The following is a 24,779-nucleotide window of genomic DNA, read 5'->3' on the forward strand; positions in this document are numbered from 1 at the left end:
ATTGGCAGGCAGATTCTCAACCACTGCTCCACCAGGGAAGCCCTGTATTTTATTTTCTTGATCTTTCTGTATTTCATAATTTTTGATTGACTGCTAGACATCTTGTATGAAACAGGAGAGTCTAAGAAAAGTAATATTTGTGCCTAGAAATGGGCATGGTTTTTCTCAGGCAGCTAGTGTCGGAGGTTGAGTCATGCTAGTCAGCGGTTGAGCTGGGTTTGGCGTTTCCTTTGCTGTGGTTACTGGAAGGCTTTTCTCAGTGTTTGTGCTCTGCCCCCAGCTTTCAGCTGTCCCCGTGCCTGAGTCAGAGAGGACCTCTCTCACATGCTGTTGCCCCTCCCCTAGGAGTAGACTGCTGGTGATTTTTTAGTCAGTTCTTTTCTAGGCTGGGGTCGTGGGAAGTGGGGAAGATGCAAGGGGAGTGGGGTCAGGGTGTTCATGGTTCCCGTGCCACCTCCATCTTGGGCCCCATGTGCCTCAGCCTTGGGGGTGGAGCTTTCTCAGGATTCTTTCTCCTGCCCAAGGGGTAAAAAGGGGTTTTCTCCCCACACTCTCCTTCCCTCAGGTCTAAGGGCCCACAGGGTTTGCTGCCCCTCTCCAGAAGCCTGAGAGGTCATGGCAGGCAGGTCAGTCTCCATACCTTTTCCCGGGGGGTGGCAGACCCCTTGCTCTGTGCCTGCGTTGCTCTGAGCGAGGCTGTGTCTGACCTCCCGCCTCGCCTGGGTCTGTCTCACGAATGAGCTTCTGTACTGTCATGCGAGCTCACGCTCAGCCTTCAGCAGTTCTTGAGAGTTTCAGCTGATGGCTTCTTACTCATTTCTAGAGGCCCTGCCTTCGCCTGCCACAAATGACGCAGCCCGTGCACCCCATCTTTCCACGGACAGGCTTGTCTTTCCTAGAATTTCAGTGCATTTGGTTGCCAGTTACAACCTCGAGTCTCTGATGAGCTCAAGAAAAGTTGCCATTGTGTAGTTTGTCCAGCTCTTTAACCAGCCTTTCAGCCGTGGACAGGTCGTTCTTCATTCTGAGCTGTTGATCTGTTTTCCCCATTGGCTTTTGTTTATCATAGAACACAGCGTTTGCAGAGTTGGTGCTTAACGGGAGCAGGTTCTGATGTGCTTTCTTAGAGCAAGGTCCGCAGATGGCCCCGTCCGTGCTGAGCCCGAGCCGGTCGTGGTTGGCTTTGTACCACCAGCCTCGTGGTCCACTGACCTTCCCGGGACGGTCAGCTCCTGCTCAGCTGTAGAAGCGTTTCACTGCAGCCCAGGAGCTGAACCACTGCCTCCAAGTGGGAAGAGGGTGAAGAGCAGATCGACCTTGTAGCTGGGAGGCCAGGGAAAGGGGTCAGGAGGTGAGAGGTCAAGAAGATGCTACATGGGCTCTGCGTGTGCTGTGTAAGAACACACCTCCCTGTTCCGTGTGCCCGGCCTGGTTCCTCATAGGTCATGTGAACCTTTCCGTGTCATGGGGCATAATCACACCGTCCTTAATTACAGCAAACTCCCTACTTCTTTTTGAAGAATTTCCATTTGGTCAAATTCTAATGGATATCTATGATTACTTTTCTAAGATTAATTCCTAGATTTGGATTCATCAGAGGTTTTAATGTTTTTGATACCAGTTGTCAAACTGCCTTCCAGAAAGCATTTTACCACTTTGCTCTCAAGAGGGACAGGCTTTGTGTGGGCCTGATGTTAGGGGTTTTGCTATTTTGGAAGTTAGTCTCATGTGTTTCTCTTAATATTAGAAGGCTTAACTTGATTGCTTCAAATTTCCAATGTGTGGACATTAATTTTAAATTCTGTTGAGAAAATAAAACCACAAACGTGTTTGGAGTAACTGCCTTTTTAGTACAAACTGCGTACTTTACTCTTCTCTGAGGAGGTGATTCTTCACACCAGATTTTTTGAACTTTAAAGCTATTCTGTGTTCCTGTGAGTAAATTTCCTTTAAGTAGTCATGAGATAAAGAAATCTTGACCAAAAAGAACTAAACGTAATTCTGAGTGAGCATCACAGGTACTTAGAACAGTTCCTGGAAGTTCACTCTGGGTTAGATTTTGACCTTGTTCTCATGGTCTGAAAACTAACTGAAAGTCCAATTAAAGCGTGTCTGGAAGGGCAGATGACAAGCTCTAGGTGGCCGTCCCTTTTCTCCGGGCCAGCCTCTGCTCCTGCAGCCAGCCTGACCTCACCTTCCTCTGGGTGGTTCATGCTAGGCCAGCGGCTGAGCTCTGAGGACAGAGGCATCTCTCAAGTCCTCACAGCCTGTTTCCTTTTAAAATAAAATCATTTATTCTCATTTTCTTATGGTGCTTCCTAAATGCAAGGAAGCTTGGTGTTTCTCCATCTGCTGGGCGAGCTGTCTGGATGGAGGTCCAGCCCCACATCTGCACCAGGCTGGTCTGGGGGCTGATGAGGGGCCAGTGAGTGCCCCCCTCCCCTCCCCACTGAGCACCTCTGCTTTGATCAGCTTTGCGTTTTAGGCTCCATGTTAGATTTCGTTTAGGGAGGAAAAAAATCCGTGTGTGGGGAAATGTTAGGAAAGCCATCGCTTTTATGCACTTGGGGGACCCCGCTGAGTTTGCAATCTGTTCTATTGTGTGTTGTCCTTTGCCTTTATTGTTTTTTGTTGCTTCTGGTTTGGGGAGGCTGAGTGTCTGTGTGTGAGGGTCTCTTGATCTTTCAAAGACCCTCAGGGAGTAACTTCTCTTGCATCTTAGAAGTACCAGGTTGTCATCTTAAGCGGTACGTTTGTTTTTTTATTTAGAATCTTCTTTTACTGGGGTTTCCAGCCTTGCTCTGGCCTCCAGAAAGCCAGAACTAAGTCTGTGTTCTGCTTTTAGTGACCGGCTACAGGACCTCCTTTTTCCTGCGGTGCTGTCACCTCGGCTTCATCTTGTTGAGGGCGAATGGTGGTGCTTCCAGCAGACCTTGCCTTCGTGGCTTTAGTGGTCTCTCCTGCCCATCAGGGTCTAGAACATACACTGATATGGAACTACAAACCTAGAGAGTCATGATAGCATTTGAGAACACAGTTAAAATGAACACAGGTGCTGTTCTGGTTTAAGCTATTGCTCATTTAGAGATGAGGTGAGGGGTGGAAAGGAGGGCTACTTTACAATGACAGTTCACATGGAGAAGTTAAGAGTACTCTCCTCTGCTGTACTCTGCGTTTGAATACCTAAGACACTGACTATGCTGGGAGCACGTGGAAAAGATTAAAAGTATAGATGACAGGTTTTCATCCCTGGCCTGTTTCTGTTGACATTGCAGTTGGAAGACTGAAGAAGACCTCACTGTGAATATCAGCAAACACCTTGAACTTATCCTTACTCTGGGTGATAATGTGCATCCCAAGAAGGGGTTTGAAGTCTTGCACTCTGTGAGGCGCCCCTGCACCAGCGCTAGGAAATTAGCACTTGAACATTTTAGCCTAGACTATACTAGACACAATAAATGTAGACTGTGAACTAATTTTATTTGGAGTAGAAGTTTGGTTGTACTCTACATGTATCTAACCACGAGCGTGTCTTCCTGTAATATGTAGGACTTGAAATTAATGGGCATGCACTGTTAAAATGAAATGGGGAAATCAGATGGTAATTGATTAGTTCTCTTACTAAAGCAGTAGTTGCAAAAACTGGTTGGTTCTAAAAGTCAAAATAAGCATCATAAAGGAAAGTGTTGAGGGACTTCCCTGGTGGTGCAGTGGTTAAGAATCTGCCTGCCAATGCAGGGGATTGGGTTTGTTCCCCGGTCCGGGAAGATCCCACATGATGCAAAGCAACTAACCCCATGCACCACAACTACTGAGCCTGCGCGCCACAACTGCTGAAGCCCACGCACCCTAGAGCCCACAAGCCACAACTACTGAGCCCACGTGCTGCAACTACTGAAGCCTGCGCGCCTAAAGCCTGTGCTGTGCAACAAGAGAAGCCACCGCAATGAGAAGCCTGCATGCCGCAACGAAGAGTAGCCCCCGCTCGCCGCAACTAGAGAAAGCCTGTGCGTAGCAACGAAGACCCAACGCAGCCAAAAAAATAAACAAACAACTTAATTAATTAAATAAAATTACTTTAAAAAAGAAAAAGAAAAATGTTGAGAGAATTTAGTCCTATGTCAAATAAGGTAGAATCATTTTTGCGGGAAATAAAATTTTTTTAGGTACGATGAATAATAAGATTCCACTGCTGAGGAATCATACCGTATAGGTAGTTATTGTTATCCTTCTTATATATTTTTTTTTTGTTAATCCTTCTTCTCAGCACTAAAGAGGAATGTGGGTCTGATCATTTTCTGTTCCTTTTTTTTGTACTTAAAGTGACATAGTATAAAGGTTTTTTTTTATTTTATTTTATTTATTTATTTATTTATTTATGGCTGTGTTGGGTCTTCGTTTCTGTGCAAGGGCTTTCTCTAGTTGTGGCAAGCGGGGGCCACTCTTCATCGCGGTGCGCGATCCTCTCACTGTTGCGGGCCTCTCTTGTTGCGGAGCACAGGCTCCAGACGCGCAGGCTCAGTAGTTGTGGCTCACGGGCCCAGCTGCTCTGCGGCATGTGGGATCTTCCCAGACCAGGGCTCGAACCCATGTCCCCTGCATTGGCAGGCAGATTCTCAACCACTGCGCCACCAGGGAAGCCCAGTATAAAGGTTTTTGCTAGGTTTTTTTTCTCTCCAATATTTGACTTAGTTTCAAGGCTGTTAATGAGGAAATAAAATGCACTACATTTAAAGCATCACCTGTCTTATTAGATTTACTTTGGGAACTTATCCTGATATGCTTATTTAGAATGATAGGATTTATATTGCTAGTAATTTTTCATTTTTTATTTTAGTTTGTCAGAAGTAAAACTAAACTTAATAGCTTGAATTTGCATCTATAATTAAAGCTTGAATCACGCTTGAAAGTTTTCCATTAACCTCTTCAAAGAATACACTTCACTTGTAAGGGTTTCCATTTCCTCCGTGTTCCTAACTTTGATTCTGAATTGTTGGTGCCAGTAGCTTTGCAACTGCTTTACTGCCATTTCTGTTGAACGCAGTAAAGATGATGCTTAAATTTCCTTTAGTCTACTGAGGACTCCTGTGCTTTTCTGGATCTAGGAATCCAAATCCCCTTAGGGATTAGTGCTTTCTGAGGAGCTCAGCTCAACTCGCAGTGAAGATTGGAGCTGACAGAGGGCTCTTCTATACATGACGGGGCTGTTGGAGGAATGACCTTTGTACCAGGAAACTTCAGAACACAGGCGAGGACTCTCAATGTTTTCTGGTTGTGCCTTGAACTGATTGTAGACGTTTGCATAGTTTATGGTGACATTGCTAATTGGAGTGTTTTTATTCCAAAGAACACAAATCTTCAAGTTCCTTTTTACTCTCCTCCTGTCAAAATGTCATCAGGAAACTCTCTGAGTAAAAGCAAGGCTAGGGAATTCCCTGGCGGTCCAGTGGTTGGGGCTCTGCACCGCTTCCACTGCAGGGGGCACGGGTTCGATCCCGGGTCAGGGAAACAGGATCCCGCATGCCATGAGACACAGCCCAAAAAAAAAAAAAAAAAAAAAAGGCTAGTTCTCAGGACTGAAGGCACAGGCTTGGTGAGGCCTGGATCCTGCCGTTGGGGAAGCATGTGGCCTCACGTGTACCTTCAAGCTGCAAGACTGGCCAGGAGAAAGTGATTCCCAGCAATAAAAAGAGAAACAAATAATGTGTTTGATGAAGATTTTATCTCTAGACTAAGAGCCTCGGAATCAGCTACAAATCCTTGTGCGATTCGTCTTGATTGTATTAACTCATCCAACATTTGTCTCCTCTGCTTCCCTATCCCAGGAAAACCAAAGAAAGTTAGCAAGAAAATGGAAGTAATCAAAGTCCAGTCCATGATTCAGATCTTCTCCAAGAGTTTGATTATAATTTCTAATTAAACACATTCTAGCTAATTTGGGAAAATACTAAATATAACTTCAAAAAATTAAACATAGAATTACCATATGATCCCTTTCTATAGCAACAGATACAGGCTTGTATATGTACAGATTTGTATCTAATCCATAGAATTACCAATTCCACTTCCAGGTATATATCCAAAGAATTGAAAGTAGGGACTCAGGTATTTGTACAGTCGTATGAATATGAATGTCCATACAGCATTACTCACAACACCCAAAAGGTGGAAACAACCCAAATGTCCACTGGGGAATGAATGGATAAACAAAATGTGGTGTTCTTTAAAAAAAAATATTGGAATGGAATATTATTCACCTTTAGAAAAGAATGACGTTCTTACACAGGCTACATACAACATGGATGAACCTCACAGGCATTATGCTAAATGAGATAAGCCAGACACAGAAGGACAGATGTCATGCGATTCTACTTATATGAGGTCCCTAGAGTAATCAGGTTCACGGACACAGGAAGTAGAAGGGTGGTTGTCAGGAGAATGAGGAGTTACGTGTTTAATGGGCTCAGCGTTGCAGGCCGGAAGGTGGAAAGTTCTGTGGGTGGATGGTGGTGGTGGCTGCACAGTAGTATGGATGTGCTCAACGCCACTGAACTGCACACTTAGAAGTGGTTAAAATGGCAAGGTTTATGTGTCTTTACCATAATAAAAATTATGTTCCCAATTCTGTTTGCTAATATTTTATTTAGGACTTTTGTTCCCCCCGCAAAATACATGCATGTGTGTGCGTGAAGCAAAGCTAAGCTGAAGCTGTTTCGGGGGTATTAGACTGCCCCTTCCCCATGCCTGGCCTGGTGACAGGAGTTACGAGGTGACAGATAGCTCTGTGGTTTGTTTTCATAGGACAGGCAGGTGGGGGAAGGGAGTTGCAAGCGGCCCCCCTGGCCTGCTGGATGGGGGCTCCATGACCCCAGGAGGGCAGTTGAGCTCTGGACCTCGGCTTTCACCTTGTGGAACAGATTCAGTGAGATGCCGGGACCCCAAGAGCCGATGCGCCTGTGGTGTCCGTTGTCCCCCCTTGGCCTCCGCATCCCAACCTCCGATTGCCTCCTCGGAAACTAGTAGGATTGCTCGCTGGCATCTACCCCCTTGCCTTTGGGGAAGAATAAGGGAAAAAGTGAGGAAGAGTTGTCACTGAATGGGAAGCCCTTCTGAGCGGAGGTGTGGATATCTTCAGGATGTGGAAGTATTTACTCTCCTTAATGATATTAACCGCAAACAGTTACAAAATTATAAACACAACCATTGGGCTACTTGGCTGTGAACGTGTGGGCCTGTCTCCTCTAATGCAGCTCTTAACAAGGTCAGCAGTGTGATCTCATCCGTCTCAACTTCCAGACTCCCTGCAGGTTCCCAGACCTTGAGCCTTTGCTGTCTCCTTCCTCCACCCCCCCCCCAAATATTTATTTATTTATTTATTTGGCCGCACCGGGTCTCAGTTGCGGCACGTGGGCTCCTTAGTGGCGGCATGCGTGTGGGATCTAGTTCCCCGACCAGGGATCGAACCCCAGTCCCCTGCATGGGGAGCACGGAGTCTTAACCACTGCGCCACCAGGGAAGTCCCTGCTGTCTCCTTTGATTCACTCGCTAAATTTGTTCATGGAGAAAAGCAATCGTGTTGACTGTCTTTGAGTATTTCAAGTTTCTCTGCATTTCTGATACCCTAATTGACTGTTCTAGCATCTCCCTGGCATCTCTCCAGTGTTCATCACTTCTTGTATCACGTATTCTTTCTCTCCTTTTCGTTTCCTTCCTTGTCTGTTTCGGTCATTTGGACTTTAACGACCCTCCTCTGCTTGGGATGAACTGTTAACCGCTGACCGGGTCTTGGTCCTCTGACCTCAGCTTTTCCCTTTGGGAATCCTGAGCCTCCTGTTCAGACAGCAGTTGTGCCGCATCCGTCAGTGTGCGACAGAGTCACGTGGGAGGGGCCCCGCTCCCCTCCCAGAAACCCCAGAAACCCCAGGTGGCTGGGAATGTGGCCCCAGGAGCATTTGTTTCTAAGCTGCTCAGTGACGCTGTTGTGAGTCAGTTTGAGAATCTGTGGCCGGCAGAACATTGCACTTGTCATGTCAAATATTACACTACTGTATACCTCTTGGTTCGTAGTCTTTGGTTTAATTGGGCTGATCTTATATAGGTTTTAGGAAATTATAATTAATTAGCTAAACTTTATTTAAAATTACATAGTCTCATTAATTGCCACTTTTATCTCAAAATGTTATTTTTCTTTTTAAGTCTCCTCATTGCTTTTTCATACTTAATACTCCTAGGTTGGTTCCCTCTGGAAACTTAGTTATTTAACAAAATAATTTCAATTGAAGAAATCACAGCTTGTGTCCTTTTTTCGGTCAGTTTTCAGAATGCTTCCTAATTCTAGGTACTCTTAGATTTGTTAACTAATTCATTTCACTCTTTTCCATTCATCTGCCTTCAATATATTTCTAGCATTCATGAGCTATTTCGTGGTGTCAAGGAATTCTGTATGTGCTTCATGCACTAAAATGGCTTTTTTAAATTTTATTTATTTTTATTTTTGGCTGCATTGGGTTTTTTTAATTATTATTAATTTATTTATTTTTGGCTGTGTTGGGTCTTCGTTTCTGTTCGAGGACTTTCTTCAGTTGTGGCATGCGGGGACCACTCTTCATCGCGGTGCGTGGGCCTCTCACTATCGCGGCCTCTCATGTTGCGGAGCACAGGCTCCAGACGCGCAGGCTCAGTAATTGTGGCTCACGGGCCCGGCCACTCCGCGGCATGTGGGATCCCCCCAGACCAGGGCTCGAACCCGTGTCCCCTGCACCAGCAGGCAGACCCCCAACCACTGCGCCACCAGGGAAGCCCTAAAATGGCTTTTATACACCCTCCATCCTTAGGCGCGTTCTTTTGCTCTTTAAAGAATGAGTTGTTCGCAGTATGTTTTCCCCAGTGCAGATTCTGTGCCAGTGGCTACTTGGTACAAAGTTGTGGAGCGCCCTGGCCCTGGCTCAGTGAGGCTCCAGCTCGTCTTAGGAAGCTGGGATGCAGGTGGTCCTGCCTGGATCCTGGAGCAGATGGTGGTACCTGATTGATTCCCAAGAGGGGATGTCAGAGACATGAAAGAGACCCAACTATGGAAAATCTTGGTTATTCACCTGATGCATTTTTATTTAAGTTGGGTTTTTTTGTTTTTGTTTTTTTTTTTTGGTTCTTGTTTTGTAGGGAAAATACTTTCATAAAAGGTTTGAGGAGAGCTCTTGTGGTTGTGGTCTTGGTCACAGCCAGTGTGTTATCAAAACTAGAAGGCAGAGAAGCAGTGAGGCTGATGGAGGTCAAGCTAGAGGTGAAAGACTGGAAAGCAGGCGGATGGAGAAAGCAGGGCAGGGAGGGGCCCGGGACTGGACGTGACGTGAGCGTGCAGGGCAGTGATCACGGGTGTGTCCCTGCCCGCTCCCACCCCACAGGTCTCCAGCCAAGTCAGGACAGTGACCCGGCAGCCTGCTCTCCCCTCCAGCCACCCACCTCCCAGGGTGGCACCAGCCAGCGAGGGACACCCTGCGGATGCTGCTGAGAAAGCAGGAGGCGTGCTGACCGGGTGGCGGGGGCTCGAGTCTCAGGCTTCTTTATTGGGTCACGTGTATCCCAAGCGTCAGAGGCAGTGCTGGGCGCCCTCCTGCTCTGCGGAGTCACCTCTTACAGCCCAAGGTGACGAGCGCCCAGCGGGCTCAGCCGGGGTGAAGGGGGGGGACCGAGTGCAGGTTGGGGCCCAGAAGCACAGCCCAAGCTTTCTCACAGTGGGCGCTGCGTGCCCAGGTGCTCAGATTGTTCCTGATATATCAGTCGTGTTGGAGCGAAGCATTATAGGAGCACCGACGATATGTTAATGTCTCTTATGAAGACAGCCAAGAGTGAGCCTATAAACTTTAAATCCAGAGATCCCCATGGACAGGGAACTGTAATTGAAGGAGTTGCAGCAGAGACTTTTATAATGATTTACAAAGGATTCATTGAATGTTATGGAAACAAGGGATGCTAATGTTTAAAGCCTACCTTTAGTTCCACGTTCGTTTGAAAAGTTTTCTGTTAATGAATTCAGTTTGCAGATTATATAATCTGAATAAAATGATAGGCTTTTATATCATTACATAGGATTAGGTTCCGTGAGTGTGGATAACAACATTTGGAAATGTTAGACTCCATAAAGGAGGGCTGATAATTCTGTAGACACTGTAGTGCTTGCTCTCTAACTTTAGACTAAAGAAAGTAATGGCCGTGAACATCCAGGAGGCCTAGGTCCTTTCCTTCTTCCAGCCTCCCGGCCTCCTCGCCTTCAGTCCGCATTCCCAGGTCAGCATTTCCCCGCAGCGTGGAAGTCACCTCCAGACAGAAGGCCCAGTGGGTCATCGGGCTCACCTGCCCCCTTCATGCTGGCAACACGGTCCTGCCCTGCCTGTTGTCTGGTGTCTGAAATGGTCATGTGGTGGTTTGTTCTGTTTTCTGGGTCTCACTGGCCAGTGAGGAAATCCAGACACCATTTCTCTATCATGGTCGGAAGCACATTTCACGTTAGAGACATGCTTTTTGAAGCAGTGAATTTTTAAATTTTATTTATTTATTTGGTTGCACTGGGTCTTAGTGTGGCTCACAGGCTTCTTAGTTGCAGCATGCAAACTCTTAGTGGCGGCATGCATGTGGGTTCTAGTTCCCTGACCGGGGATCAAACCCAGGCCCCCTGCATTGGGAGCGCAGAGTCTTAACCACTGCGCCACCAGGGAAGTCCCTTGAAGCAGTGAATTTTAACAGATTAGCAGCACATGTTTGAGGGTATCTTTTTTTTTTTTTTTTTTTTTGGCTGCGTTGGGTCTTCGTTGCTGCGCGCAGGCTTTCTCTAGTTGTGGCGAGCGGGGGCTACTCTTCGTTGCAGTGTACGGGCTTCTCACTGCGGTGGCTTCTCTTGTTGTGGAGCACGGGCTCTAGGCACGCGGGCTTCAGTAGTTGTGGCACGTGGGCTCAGTAGTTGTGGCTCACGGGCTCTAGAGTGCAGGCTCAGTAATTGTGGCTCACGGGCTTAGTTGCTCTGCAGCATGTGGGATCTTTGCAGACCAGGGCTCAAACCCGTGTCCCCTGGACTGGCAGGTGGATTCTCAACCACTGCGGCACCAGGGAGGCCCCTGAGGGTATCTTTTTTGCTCTTAGGATGTTTTAAAAGAAAACCGTTTTTCGGGAAAGACGCTGAGTGAGTTTTTCCTAGCTGGATTTCACGCCGGTTCCTCGTAGGAAAGCGCCTCGTGGTCCCGGCGTCCGACTCCCTCAGGAGCTGTCAGCTCACGAGGCAGCTTTTGCCTCCTGTGTTTCCCTCAGAGCCTGGGTCACACCGTGTCGCACGATGGTTTCCATCGTGGAGGACGCCTGTTCCTGAATCTCAGTGTTTGCCTGTTAGTTGAGTCCTTGGCAGTGGCTTCTGCTCTGAAGTGTGGCACTCCTGCCCCCGATTGTCACGAGGCTGGGTGGGCTGCAGGCCTCCTCCTCTGAGTGCAGGGGGCTGGGCTGAAGGGGCGTTGGGGTCCCCTCCCCTCATCTGCTTGGTCAGTGGCGACCGCGTGTTCCAAGCACCGGGGGTGCGGCCGTGAATGAGACAGACAGGGACCCTGCTCTCAGGAGCTTACGGAGCGTAAGTAGAAGTCAGGTGAGACACAATGAGCTGGGGTGAGGAGCACCGCGAGGGAAACAGACCGGGCCGCGTGGATGCTGACGGGGGCGCCGCAAGCGTGGGGGCCGGGGCCTCCCGAGGAGCTGCCGCGCAGATGAGCAGAAACAAGCAGCCGTCTGGAGCTCTAGGGCCAGAACGTTCTAGGCAGAGGGAAGAGCGAGTCCAGAGGCCCTGGGGGAGCACAGACCTGGACGGGGGACGCACGTCACGGGGGACGTGGCCCAGTGCTGGCGCCTGTGAGTCTGAGGTCAGTCCTGCTGTGAGCACTTCTCCACCTGAACAGGGTCCTACAGGCAGGTAACAGAGGGTCCCGGGGGTCATATTGGCGTGGGGTTGGGGGTTGAGCCACTCAGCAGAGCTCTAACAGGGACATGAAGGCCAGAGTCAGCAGTGCTGGTTGGCATGAGCCAACAGAAATCCACGGGTAAATTTGCAGAACCACGGAGAGCTCCGGGGGACCTGCTGCCTCAAATATGTTGAGCTTTTTCCAAAGCTCACGTATCAAGCCTACATGGACCCATAGCCTAGAAACCCTGCTTTTGTGGAAGGAAGCCACCAGGAAAACTCCTGGAGAGTCGAGGAGTGTGTGGCTTTACCCTGCGAAGCAGGAGCAGGTCGGGGTGGAAGGGCCGATCCAAAGCCAGCGGCTTTGCCCTGGTGGACGGCGGGCACCCGGCACGCAGAGGGCTTCCCCATGTCACCAGGCTCGTTCTTGCCGCTTTGACACAGCACCTGCTAACTCACTCAGGGTTGGTAACGTCAAGATCCAAACACACCGGCAAGTGCCGCCCCGAGAATCTGCTCCTCCGGGAAGTGCCGGAGCCCCAGACGGGCCGCCCGTTACCCTTCACCCGGGCCGGGTGGCCTCCCTGCCTGCCTCTGCGGGGGCTTATTCCTGATGGGGCCTCTTTTTAGGCAGGGGAATCATCATCGTCTGTCACGTAAATACCAGTCCCGCTCACCTGCAGTTGTTCTTCTGGGGTCCTTAAAACTGCATTTTAACAAATTCTCGGTTTGAACATTTATGTTTTTTGCATAACAGTTTTTGTCTGTCGTACATTGAATCTTGCATTCTGGCTTCTGCCCTCCGGTGAGACCACTTCCCGGGTTTAATAGTGGCCTCTCATTACCCCCACCCCCACCCCGCCCCATGACCTCTCCATTCCCCACCCCCCCGCCCCATGACCTCTCCATTCCCCACCCCCCCGCCCCATGACCTCTCCATTCCCCACCCCCCTGCCCCATGACCTCCCCGTTCCCCTCCTCCTCTCTGTGGCGTACGTCACTGTTGACGCATCCTCGCCGCGTGGCGCCTCTCCCTCCCCTTGGGCAGCCCGGGGCTGCCTTCCTGGCCCTGCGCGTGGCCCTCCCCGCTCCCAGGCGGGCTCGCTGCTCTCTCTCCCCTTCACTGCTCCTGCTTCTCGGCTCCGCTGTCATTTCTGGACGCCCGCTCCGCTTACCACAAGCCCCACTGCTGGGCTCTGGCGCCTCTTCACTCCAGCGGTAACTGGAGAAAACCACGCTTGCCTGTGACACTCCCTGCAGACGCCCCGTCTCCCGGGCACCGGGCTCAGTGGTTAGCCTCATCCGTGGCCCGTTCCTCCCCGCACCCGGGAAGTTGTCCGTTCGTGTAGACTCCGGCTCAGGGCAGATGGGCAGAGGGAGAAGTGGGGACAGCAAGGACAGCCCAGGCGAGGCTGTGACGGGCGTGAGAAGAGAGGGCAGTGCTGGGAAGAGCAGCTCAGAGCGGAGAACGTCTGTAAGCACAGACGGGAGGGTGGGGGGACCTGGTAGCGGAGAGGCTGAAGGTTAAAAGAAACAGAAAGGATCCTTGCTGGCTTCCTCAGAAAGATTCAGCAGTGCCCTGTCTCACTGGTAACAGCTCATCAAATGCTCTTTCCGTTACAGATCCTTTAGAAACTTATCCTACAGATTGGCCAGCACATGGGAAGGGACAACACAAGCCAAGGTTATGCATTGCAGCATTGTTTGTAGTATCAAAAAATTGCTGGTAAAATGCATTACAGAAATCCAAAACACTGTGTCTAATATGCCACCATTTGTGTTTGATAAAGGCGGGTGAGAGAGAAGCATTTAAATTCATATTTGCTGATATACACCTGGGGCACTCTGTGAGACACCTGGAAACCAGACACAGTGGCTGTGGAGGGCAGGGGGTCGTGGGCTGATGGGGGAGGCCTATTACCATGTACCTTCTTATAGTCTCAGCGTCTTGCACCATATATTTATTAGAACTTCTCCCAGATTTTCCCAAAAATGAATTTATTTCGAATTCTTAAAACCTCCAAAGTAGTTCTACTAACTGAATGAAAGTCAACCTGTTTAACCAGGGAGATGACCTGACTTCTCCAAACATCCATTCACAAGTCTTCTCCAGCGGCTCCAGCTTGTCTTCTTTCACTTCGCAGGAAATATTCCTGACTCGTAATTCATCCCGCTCTTCTCCTCAGAGAACTTCTCTCCTTGCTCATTTTATCAGTAAAGCCTGATCCAGTTCCTTGCATTTCTTTCCCTTTCTTCCTCCACCCAAAGGCTCTATACATTCATTACCAGGTTAGATAATATTTAGACAATTCACACCAATAGGAGCATAATTATTTGCCTTAACACCTGAGCCCTTAGCCTGACATTTCTTGGCAACTCTAAGAAAGTATCAAACTCTTGACTTTACCGTATTAAGCAGCACTGAGTCCGGAAGGCCGTGTCTTAAGGCTGAGTGAAGCATAGCAGTCAGGCTGACACACAGCAACCTACCGAGGAGGGAGAAGTAGCGGGACGTCTTCGGTGGCAGGAGAGAGCGCTGTCTCCAGCCGTTGAAAAGGCTGTTTGACAATGTAGTAGAACTGGGACCAGTGGACAGAGTGGCCCGAGGGGGTGGTGGACCCGCAGAAACGGGGGGGCTGCTTCACGCGTCTGTACGAGTGGCTCTTCATCCAGAAGAAATTTCGGCTAAATGGCAGGTAGCCTCGGCTCTAATAAGAAGATATTTCTTTGAAGCAGTTTCCATTCTTCTTTCAACTTCTCAAGCCCGGAGTGTGTCCTCTTCATGAGACCCATTCTAGTTCAGTTCCATTCCTCAAAAGTCTCAAATTTTGCAGCTTCTTTTCAGCACGTTCCTTCCCATCTCTGTTTTATTAGGCGGGATCAGTGCGAGGGTGATTTCCTCGTCAGACTTGGAAGGCAAACAAACGCCTTTCAAAGTAGCCTCTCCAAAGGTTCTACTTTTTAACCTTCTTAAATTAACACAGTCGATCCTGGGTCTGTCGCAAGCATTTTTCCCTAATTCAAAGGCGAGTTGATGGCAAGACCTCACCGACTGCTGTGCTTTCGGACCCCTGGCAGGTTCCTCCCCATTCATGGACGCGCTGACGGCCAACGGGACGACCAACCTGCAGACGTCAGTCACGGGCGTGACGGCCGGGAAGAGGAAATTCATCGACGACAGACGAGACCAGCCCTTCGACAAGCGGCTGCGTTTCAGCGTGAGGCAGACGGAAAGCGCCTACAGGTACAGGGACATCGTCGTCCGGAAGCAGGACGGCTTCACTCACATCCTGCTGTCCACGAAGTCGTCCGAGAACAACTCTCTCAACCCAGAGGTGAGCGCCGTCCCTGGGGCCGCTCGGGGCCTCCTGCCTCTCGGGGCCTGCGGGGCCCGGTCCCTGCTCTCTCTCGTGCGCCCTTTCTCATCCCCCATCCCCACCCCGGGCTGTTTCACCCGACGGTGGAAGCCAGGGCAGCGCGGCAGGCCTGCTCCCCGTTATATGTGGGGACGGTGTGGTCCGGTGAGGGCCCGGCTTCCTGCTCGGGGCTCTGGCTGTGAACAGGGAGGTGGCGGTGGTGCCCCTGTGCTTCCACCTCCCGGCCAGGAGCTCTTCATCCATCGGGGGGGACAGGGGGCCTCCCTGAAGTCACGTGTAAAGCGTGTGCACACGCCATCCTGTAGCTTTTGTCAGGTCCCAGAGCTCTCTGTTCAGACAAGATTAAAGAGCCCCAGGTCCAGCCTTCCGAATATCTCACCATCCTTCCCAGTCGGTCCCAGCGCTCCACGCAGTGGAACTTAACAGCTGCAGTGATACCAGTGCATTTGTTACTGATCGTACCCGGTAAAGGCAGCTTCCCAGGATCGAGGGAGACTGGTGCTCGCAGAGCCTCGAAAACTTAGTTCTGTGAAGTATCTAAAATCGGAAGTGTTTGAACCTGCACTATATCATGCCTAAAATTGTAAGTTCTGGTAGTTGTTTGTTTCCTGCTTGTGAACAGCTAGGTCAAGCCTTTTCTGGACGAGAAAACCAAACCACAGAAAGCTAGTGTGTCTGGCCAGGATCACGGGACAGACCAGCTCAGGGCTGGTCCCCGGTACATCGTTAGACCGTTGGTTATTTGTAAGTCCTTCACAGAGACCATTTTAAATGGTTTGTGCCCTTCTAAAATGCCTCCATGCTGATGTGCTTGTACTTATTACCCTTACGCACTAAACTTGGGGTTTCTGCCCCAAGTATGGAGGCTGGTGTCAAATGAAACCAAACAGAACCAAACTAGTAGTTTGTTTGAACTGGTTGCATGTGCCACCTGCTGTCCAAACTGTAGAAATGCCAAGGGGATAGAATACATAACTCACCCACCGAGAGCCGCAAGGACTGGACCGTTGAGTAACTCAGATTCACACATCTCTCTAGTTATGCTCCGTTCGTAATTTGTTACGTGATGACACTCTGTCCCCATTATTCCCAATCGCTGGCTTCAGAAAATAAGAAACTTGCGAGTTACTTGGTAGATGCAGGCAACAGTATCAGGCTGTAAGTGCACTTTCCGTGGACCGAGATGGTGCAGTAGTAAGACGCCCTCAGGGTTCCCTTCGCGCCCGTGACGCCCGGTGCCTTTCAGGTGATGAAGGAAGTGCAGAGCGCCCTGAGCACAGCCGCCGCCGACGACAGCAAGCTGGTGCTGCTCAGTGCCGTGGGCAGCGTCTTCTGCTGCGGCCTCGACTTCATCTACTTCATCCGGCGCCTGACGGACGACCGGAAGAGAGAGAGCACGAAGATGGCCGAGGCCATCAGGTACGCACACCTGGTCCGCCGTGAACGCCGGCGTGACCCAGACCCCGTGGGGCGGGTCTGGACGGGCCTGCGAGCAGGGCGTGCGTCTCCTCCCCTGAGACTCGCCGGTAGCACAGTTGGTCAGATCTTCTGTCTCTGCTGTGGGCCACTCGCCTTGAGCAAATGACTCACGTCAAGGCTGGCTGGAGCCCAGCACACGCTCGATGGGGGGCGCTCCAGGGGCCGAGCGCAGGGGAGCACGTGGCCGGGGTTCCGGCCGTCCGCCCTCCGTGTGCTCTGCCGCCAGCCCTGGAAGAAAGACGCTCTCTCTTTTTCACGTGGTAACTTACCGTTTGCTTGACTCTAAAATAAATCGGCTGGACTTTATGACACACTAGTTCCATAACATCACATGAGAAGGTTTTTTCAGTACAAGCAGTACACACAAGTTCATCCTGAGTTCCAGCTACACGTAAAACTAGATGATACAGATACACAGAGTTCCCTTTCTTTCACCCCCAACAAGGCATCCACTGTTTATTTGTATGTCTTCCCCAACCTTTTTCAAACATTTTCAGATGTGCATTCCATACACACACACACACACACACAAATAATACAGGTGTATTTTTAATTCTCTCAAATAAGTGGAATTATATTGTGTGTTGTTTTGCAACTTCTCCCATTTAGCAGTGTAACTTTCGATATTTCTATTTCCTCTGTTTTCGGATTTTCTACTCCTATAACATAACGTTGCAGGAAGCTTTCTTTAGAACCACGTGATTCTGCAATAAACATATGCAGGTACATATTTTGTATGTATTTCATGCTAATCACTATAAGCATAATTAAAAGTGTCTGATTTTTCAGAGATTAATTTTATTTGAAGTGAATGAAACGCAGTCACCAGCCAGAACGACTATTGTACTGCCCTGCCTACCTCCCTAGAAATGTCATATCCCTCAGGGACCCCAAAGAACCCTTTGTGTGTCTTTGTCACTTACAGGATGAAAACATTTAAAGAGATGCGGACTCGCCAAGTGGCAATAACGTTGCTTGAATCTTCTCCAAGATCCTTGGTTATTTGGAGAGTTGAAGTTGAGCTGCTTTCGATAATCATTGGGCCCCGCGTGGCTGAGACTCTTAAGCACTGACGTTGAGGGCACTGGGCTTTCTGGTCCCTAAACCATTCGAGGGCTGCACAGCAGGACGGTGGAAGCCTTTTTCCTGTCTTGGCCTGGAGTAGGCGGGGCATCTCTCTCCAACAGATGTCCCCAGGTGGCTCCGATGGGCGCAGCCCCAAACAGCCCGTCAGAAGAGCCCTGGAACCCCACACCTTGGGACTATAGGGCATTGCCTTGGCCTTTTAGAATATTTTCAATAATTCTCAAAATTAATATGTTTTCTCATACTATATACACGTGCGTGCACGTGTACAAGGCATTATCTGTTCGTTAATCTTTTCGAACATTACTACTATTTTTTAGGCAATCATAGGGTAGTTGTTTTTCCAAAAATAGTTTGAAATTTTATAATCTGATTTTATTAAGCATTGCTTCTGGCTTCCTAAATAATTTCAAACTTGCAGTGTACTAGATGGGACCACCTTGTTACTCAGTTTCAAAGTAAACTGCTTGATCAATGCACGTAATTCCTTGACAAGTCGTCAGTAACTTTAGGATAACTTGTAGATATTCCTAATTATTGACCCATCCCACCCTTTCAGGATGAATCATAGGAACTTACTGTTCATTTTTAAAATACAGATGCTTATGCCTCAGGTGGTGACTTTGTGTATTTTCCATAAGATCACACTGACTTTCCACCTGACTGTGTGATTTGGGGGCTCTGCTGAGTGAGAAGACAGGGTTTGTCGGCCTCCGTTCTGGCTCACTCCCCCCGTAGACGGTCCCCTGAGTTCCACTAATAAACTTTCTGGCCCGCTCCTCCAGGGTGGGGTTGCCCTTGACTGGGGCAAAGGCTTGTATTGTTGGGATTAGACAGAGTAGAGGAAGGATAGGTCAAGAGCAATCTCATGTGTTGAACTTCTAGGTAACTTTAAATGCTTATTTTCTTCAGCCACCCACTCCATTTCCAAAACTCCAGACTCTCCTCACTCCCCCCAAAAGGCTGAATTGGTATCCTAGGGGAAAGCCAAATCTTGCTTTAGGAAATCAGTTCTTCTTTAAATGATATATTTTTGTCAATGTGAATTTTTCTGAATGCACTCAGGCAGGATCCAGAAATAGTTACACCAGATTGACTTAACCTTTACTTTTGCTCATTTGCATTGAAATTCATTTTTATGTGTGTAAGGTTGGCTTATACACATAAAGCTATTACTACGTGTATCTTTTGTTTCTGTGGTGTCTCGTCTCGAATTCCCTAAAACTTTGGGCAAAGAACATCAATCGCAGCGAGTTTCCAAAAGAAAGGTGGGAAATAGGAAGGTCAGGTCTAAACTATTAGATTCTTAAGTATCTGTAGGGGCTAATTCCGTTGCTGGGATTCTTGGCAGTAACCAGTTTGCAGATTAATTGTAATAAAAATACTCAGCACATTAGTGATAAAAAGAGTTATTAGGGATCAGTTTATAACGTTAGGCTTTTGCAGTCTGTGGGGACCAATAGCTGCTGCTTCGTGTCTGAAGGACCAGGAGCCTCCTCTCCCCAAAAGGAGGCGAGAGGAGCAGAGATTTGGGGGAGGGAGCAAAGCCAGAGAGGAAACGTCCCCTAGAACCTGACCTCTTCCCCATTCAGTCCCGTTCCAGACACTCTCGTGAAGGGGGAGCTCAGTTGAGAAATGGCAATGAACTGGCCCTTAACAGGTCAGTTCTTGGTTTCCCCAAAACAATTCCTAGACTGTTGTTCTTAGGTGATTTTCTAGCTTGGTGAGGTCTGTGGGGTAGTAAATGTTCTTCAAAAGAATGGAGAGAATTTCGGTTTTGTTTAATAGTCTTTTTGTGGCAAATATGATCTCTTTCCTTCCCTGCTGTTCCCAGCACAGCCTTTCACTCAATTCATAGGTAATCCAGAGGAAACCGAAGTTTAAACTCAGTATGTCGCATTGAGCACATTTGAACGTTCATGCATTTTAAGTTCTAAAATACACTTGCTTTGCGCCCCGCAAAGCAGTGGGCAGACAGTCCCCGGCTGCCAGGCTCCCGAGAGCCACCCCGGGGCCGGAAGGCAGCTCCCGTCTCCCGCTGCCGTGTGGCCAAGCCTTCTTGGCTCGGGGAAGTTTCTACTAAACAGAAAAGCAGTTCTGTGAACTTCTGTTTGGGGTTTTTGGGGGGTTTTCTTTGTTTTTTTTTTTGGTTTTATTTTCACACGAGAGGGGTTTCTCTGTGGACCGTGCTCGCTCTGGCATCTCAGAGCTCATCAGACGGCGCAGTGGAATCCTCTGAGAAGGGGCGATGGTCTTCACTCCAGAGTGAGTCGGTTAATTCCTACTCCTCCCAGAAAGAGCCCCGGGTTTAGATTGTCAATCCAAGCAAAAATAAATATAAAATCATCTTCTTAGGAGGGAAAAATTCAGTTCCAATTTCTCCAGCCTGATTTTGCAATATGTATTTTAGAAGCAGATTTTTTTTTCTTTTATACCGACATATAACGTGAGAAGGATTCATTCCTTGTACCGTTTCTCTATAGAATCCCTTTATTACACTGTTTTGATCACCTCTTTCATGTTAAGCTACCACTTTGCCCCTGTTCACGTGAGCAGATGAATGTGGGGCTACTCGGGGAAAACGTCTGCTTTGAATCAGGGAGACAGCAGTTACCTTCTCAAGGGTCATTGGTAACTGAGCATAGAAAAGGCATTTCCGTCACGACTCGTTGACCCAGAATCCTCAAAAAGTGGCAGAACTGAAGTAGCTTCATGTACATGGTCTAGGATTATTTCAAGGACCTATTGTAAAGGTTGTCTGGCTCTCTTTGCGTCCTTAAAACCCAGTGTGATCTTCCTAACAGTGCCCCAGGCTCTCATTTAAAAGTCTCTGCAGCTCATTCATTTGAGTGACCTAATTCTCAATCCCCACAACCTTTGGGGACCCTGGGGCAGGCTGAGGTCTGTGCTGCCTGCAGGGGCTTTTGAGAAGAGTCCCCAGAGTGAGGCCTGCAGGCTGCCAAACTCTGGGGTCCCCTCCCCGTTACTTACACACACACGCACACACACTCCCTTCCCTCCCTCCAAACCTCCCCACCCTGCCATCCAAAAAAGACACGACCCTTCGTGCCAGTATTTGGGGAGGAGGGGAGACTAGATGCTAAGTTGTGATTTTCAGGGACGACCTGAACAGATCTGCCTTCTTTTTAAATTGCTGAATTGTAGGGAGCAGCACCCAGACTGTTATTTTTGGTACTAAAGCTGGGGGTCGTCAGCTTTAGAATTTGCAGTTCTGGACAGAATTCTGATCTAGAACATAGCTGGCCCTAAAGGCATGATCTTGTATTTATTTCGGGTGTGTTTGTCCTTTTCTTCACCACGTTAAATCTTCACAAGACGCAACCTCTGAACGTAGTTAGCTCCCGGTGCAGGGGAGGGAGACGCACCCTCTGGCCCTGAACCGAAGCGCAGAGCAGCCCGCCTTCCCAGCCTGACCCTCCAGCAGATCCCACCGGCGTCGGCGGGGCCGTGTGAGAACCCACGCCCTCTGTGTCCGGGCCGTGCGATGCTCTTGTCGGGTCTCACGTCTCACACGAGCCTGGGAGCTTCTCATCCCTACGTCCCACAACTCATTCCATCTAGTTCTGTATAAACTCAGGAAATATCTGTGTTTCCAGTTAATCAGTGAGCCGTCTGAAATCCCAGACTGAGTCCAGACCTGGGACTGGAACCCTGGGGTTCCTGACCCCAGGCCCCGCGTCTCTGCCCAGCACAGGCTACCGCAGTGACCCCAGGCCAGGTCTCCTCCGGGAGAGCTGCTGGACTGGTCCTCCGAAGCCCATCGTGTTTCCTGGGCTCCTCCTGCCGTCAGGGGAAGACAGGTTGGCCCTGGAGCCCAAGCCGAGAGCACCTTCCGCTGTGCTGTTCCCGCAGAATTCACACAGGTCTTATGGCGACAGCCACCCTGGCCTGGCGTCCAGGGCACCGTTAAGCCTTTGCAGCACACGGTACATAAACCCAGGGCCCCCGGCAGCGGGGAGAGGGCCATCAGCGAATTCCAAGTCACGGTGATGCCCACAGAGTTCACATCTTGGTGTATTGAATTCCATAGAAGTAGATTTTTCTGTTGCTCAGATATGCAGTGTTTTGAGTAATTCCCCTATTTTCCATTTTAGAAACTTCGTGAATACTTTCATTCAGTTTAAGAAGCCTATTATTGTAGCCGTGAACGGCCCAGCCATTGGACTAGGGGCGTCCATACTGCCTCTCTGTGACGTGGTTTGGGCCAATGAAAAGGCTTGGTTCCAAACACCCTACACTACCTTCGGACAGAGTCCAGATGGCTGTTCCACCGTGATGTTTCCCAAGATTATGGGAGGAGCATCTGTGAGTACCTCTTTTTAAAAAATCATCTTAGAAAACTTCCTGAAGAAGTCTAGTTTGGTTACTGTTTTTCTAAATATATACAAGGTGTCATTCTGCGGGGGGGGGGGGCTTTCCATCAAATGCACTTGTAATTCAGTTCTTGTTCTTAAATCATGAAATCACATTCTTAATTCAGGAGCTCGTGGAAGGTTTTCATGGTTTGGTTCATAGACTGTTTGTTTATGGAAGAGGCCCTCCTGCCGTGAGGAGTCTCTGTCTCTGTGTAATTAACGCCAATACTCACGAGTAGTAAATACCCAGTTTGTGACCCAAACGAACCAGAGTTTGCAATCAACAGGTTCTTTTTTTTTTCTTAACATCTTTATTGGAGTATAATTGCTTTACAATGGTGTGTTAGTTTCTGCTTTATAACAAAGTGAATCAGTTATACATATACATATGTTCCCATATCTCTTCCCTCTTGCGTCTCCCTCCCTCTCACCCTCCCTATCCCACCCCTCTAGGTGGGCACAAAGCACCGAGCTGATCTCCCTGTGCTATGCAGTTGCTTCCCACTAGCTATCTATTTTACATTTGGTAGTGTATATATGTCCATGCCACTCTCTCACCCTGTCACATCTTACCCCTCCCCCTCCCCATATCCTCAAGTCCATTCTCTAGTAGGTCTGTGTCTTTATTCCCGTCTTGCCACTAGGTTCCTTATGACTTTTTTTTTCCCCTTAGATTCCATATATATGTGTTAGCATACTGTATTTGTTTTTCTCTTTCTGACTTACTTCACTCTGTATGACAGACTCTAACTCCATCCACCTCACTACAAATACCTCCATTTCGTTTCTTTTTATGGCTGAGTAATATTCCATTGCATATATGTGCCACATCTTCTTTATCCATTCATCCGATGATGGACACTTAGGTTGCTTCCATGTCCTGGCTATTGTAAATAGAGCTGCAATGAACATTTTGGTACATGACTCTTTTTGAATTATGGTTTTCTCAGGGTATATGCCCAGTAGTGGGATTGCTGGGTCATATGGTAGTTCTATTTTTAGTTTTTTAAGGAACCTCCATACTGTTCTCCATAGTGGCTGTATCAATTTACATTCCCACCAACAGTGCGAGAGGGTTCTCTTTTCTCCACACCCTCTCCAGCATTTATTGTTTGTAGATTTTTTGATGATGGCCATTCTGACTGGTGTGAGACGATATCTCATTGTAGTTTTTTTTTGTTTTTTTTTTAAACATCTTTATTGAAGTATAATTGCCTTACAATGGTGTGTTAGCTTCTGCTTTATAACAAAGTGAATCAGTTATATATATACAATATGTTCGCATTTCTCTTCCCTCTTGCATCTCCCTCCCTCCCACCCTCCCCATCCCACCCCTCTAGGTGGTCACAAAGCACAGAGCTGATCTCCCTGTGCTATGCAGCTGCTTCCACTAGCTATCTATTTTATGTTTGGTAGTGTATATATGTCCATGACACTCTCTCACTTTGTCACATCTCACCCCTCCCCCTCCCCATATCCTCAAGTCCATTCTCTAGTAGGTCTGTGTCTTTATTCCCGTCTTGCCACTAGGTTCTTCATGGCCTTTTTTTTTTTTTTTTTTCCTTAGATTCCATATATATGTGTTAGCATACTGTATTTGTTTTTCTCTTTCTGACTTACTTCACTCTGTATGACAGACTCTAACTCCATCCACCTTATTACAAATACCTCCATTTCATTTCTTTTTATGGCTGAGTAATATTCCATTGTATATATGTGCCACATCTTCTTTATCCATTCATCTGTCGATGGACACTTAGGTTGCTTCCATGTCCTGGCTATTGTAAATAGAGCTGCAATGAACATTGTGGTACATGACCCTTTTTGACCTATGGTTTTCTCAGGGTATATGCCCAGTAGTGGGATTGCTGGGTCGTATGGTAGTTCTATTTGTAGTTTTTTAAGGAACCTCCATACTGTTCTCCATAGTGGCTGTATCAATTTACATTCCCACCAACAGTGCAAGAGTGTTCCCTTTCCTCCACACCCTCTCCAGCATTTATTGTTTCTAGATTTTTTGATGATGGCCATTCTGACTGGTGTGAGATGATATCTCATTGTAGTTTTGATTTGCATTTCTCTAATGATTAATGATGTTGAGCATTCTTTCATGTGTCTGTAGGCCATCTGTATATCTTCTTTGGAGAAATGTCTATTTCGGTCTTCTGCCCATTTTTGGATTGGGTTGTTTGTTTTTTTGTTATTGAGCTGCATGAGCTGCTTATAAATCTTGGAGATTAATCCTTTGTCAGTTGCTTCATTTGCAAATATTTTCTCCCATTCTGAGGGTTGTCTTTTGGTCTTGTTTATGGTTTCCTTTGCTGTGCAAAAGCTTTTAAGTTTCATTAGGTCCCATTTGTTTATTTGTGTTCTTATTTCCATTTCTCTAGGAGCTGGGTCAAAAAGGATCTTGCTGTGATTCATGTCATAGAGTGTTCTGCCTATGTTTTCCTCTAAGAGTTTGATAGTGTCTGGCCTTACATTTAGGTCTTTAATCCATTTTGAGTTTATTTTTGTGTATGGTGTTAG

At 48.1% G+C, this 24,779-nt stretch overlaps 1 protein-coding gene across 1 annotated transcript in view; it reads left to right on the plus strand.

Moving 5' to 3' along the window:
* Positions 1–24,779, plus strand: part of CDYL (chromodomain Y like) — a 156,171-nt gene that overhangs the window by 120,911 nt on the left and 10,481 nt on the right. The window contains exons 3-5 of the mRNA XM_059937831.1: positions 15,011–15,267; positions 16,556–16,728; positions 21,990–22,200. Coding sequence (XP_059793814.1) covers positions 15,011–15,267; positions 16,556–16,728; positions 21,990–22,200 — 641 coding nt within the window. The remainder of the gene's footprint in view (positions 1–15,010; positions 15,268–16,555; positions 16,729–21,989; positions 22,201–24,779) is intronic.

Source organism: Balaenoptera ricei, chromosome 11 (assembly GCF_028023285.1).
Source record: "Balaenoptera ricei isolate mBalRic1 chromosome 11, mBalRic1.hap2, whole genome shotgun sequence".
In the NCBI taxonomy this organism is placed as follows: Eukaryota; Metazoa; Chordata; class Mammalia; order Artiodactyla; family Balaenopteridae; genus Balaenoptera; species Balaenoptera ricei.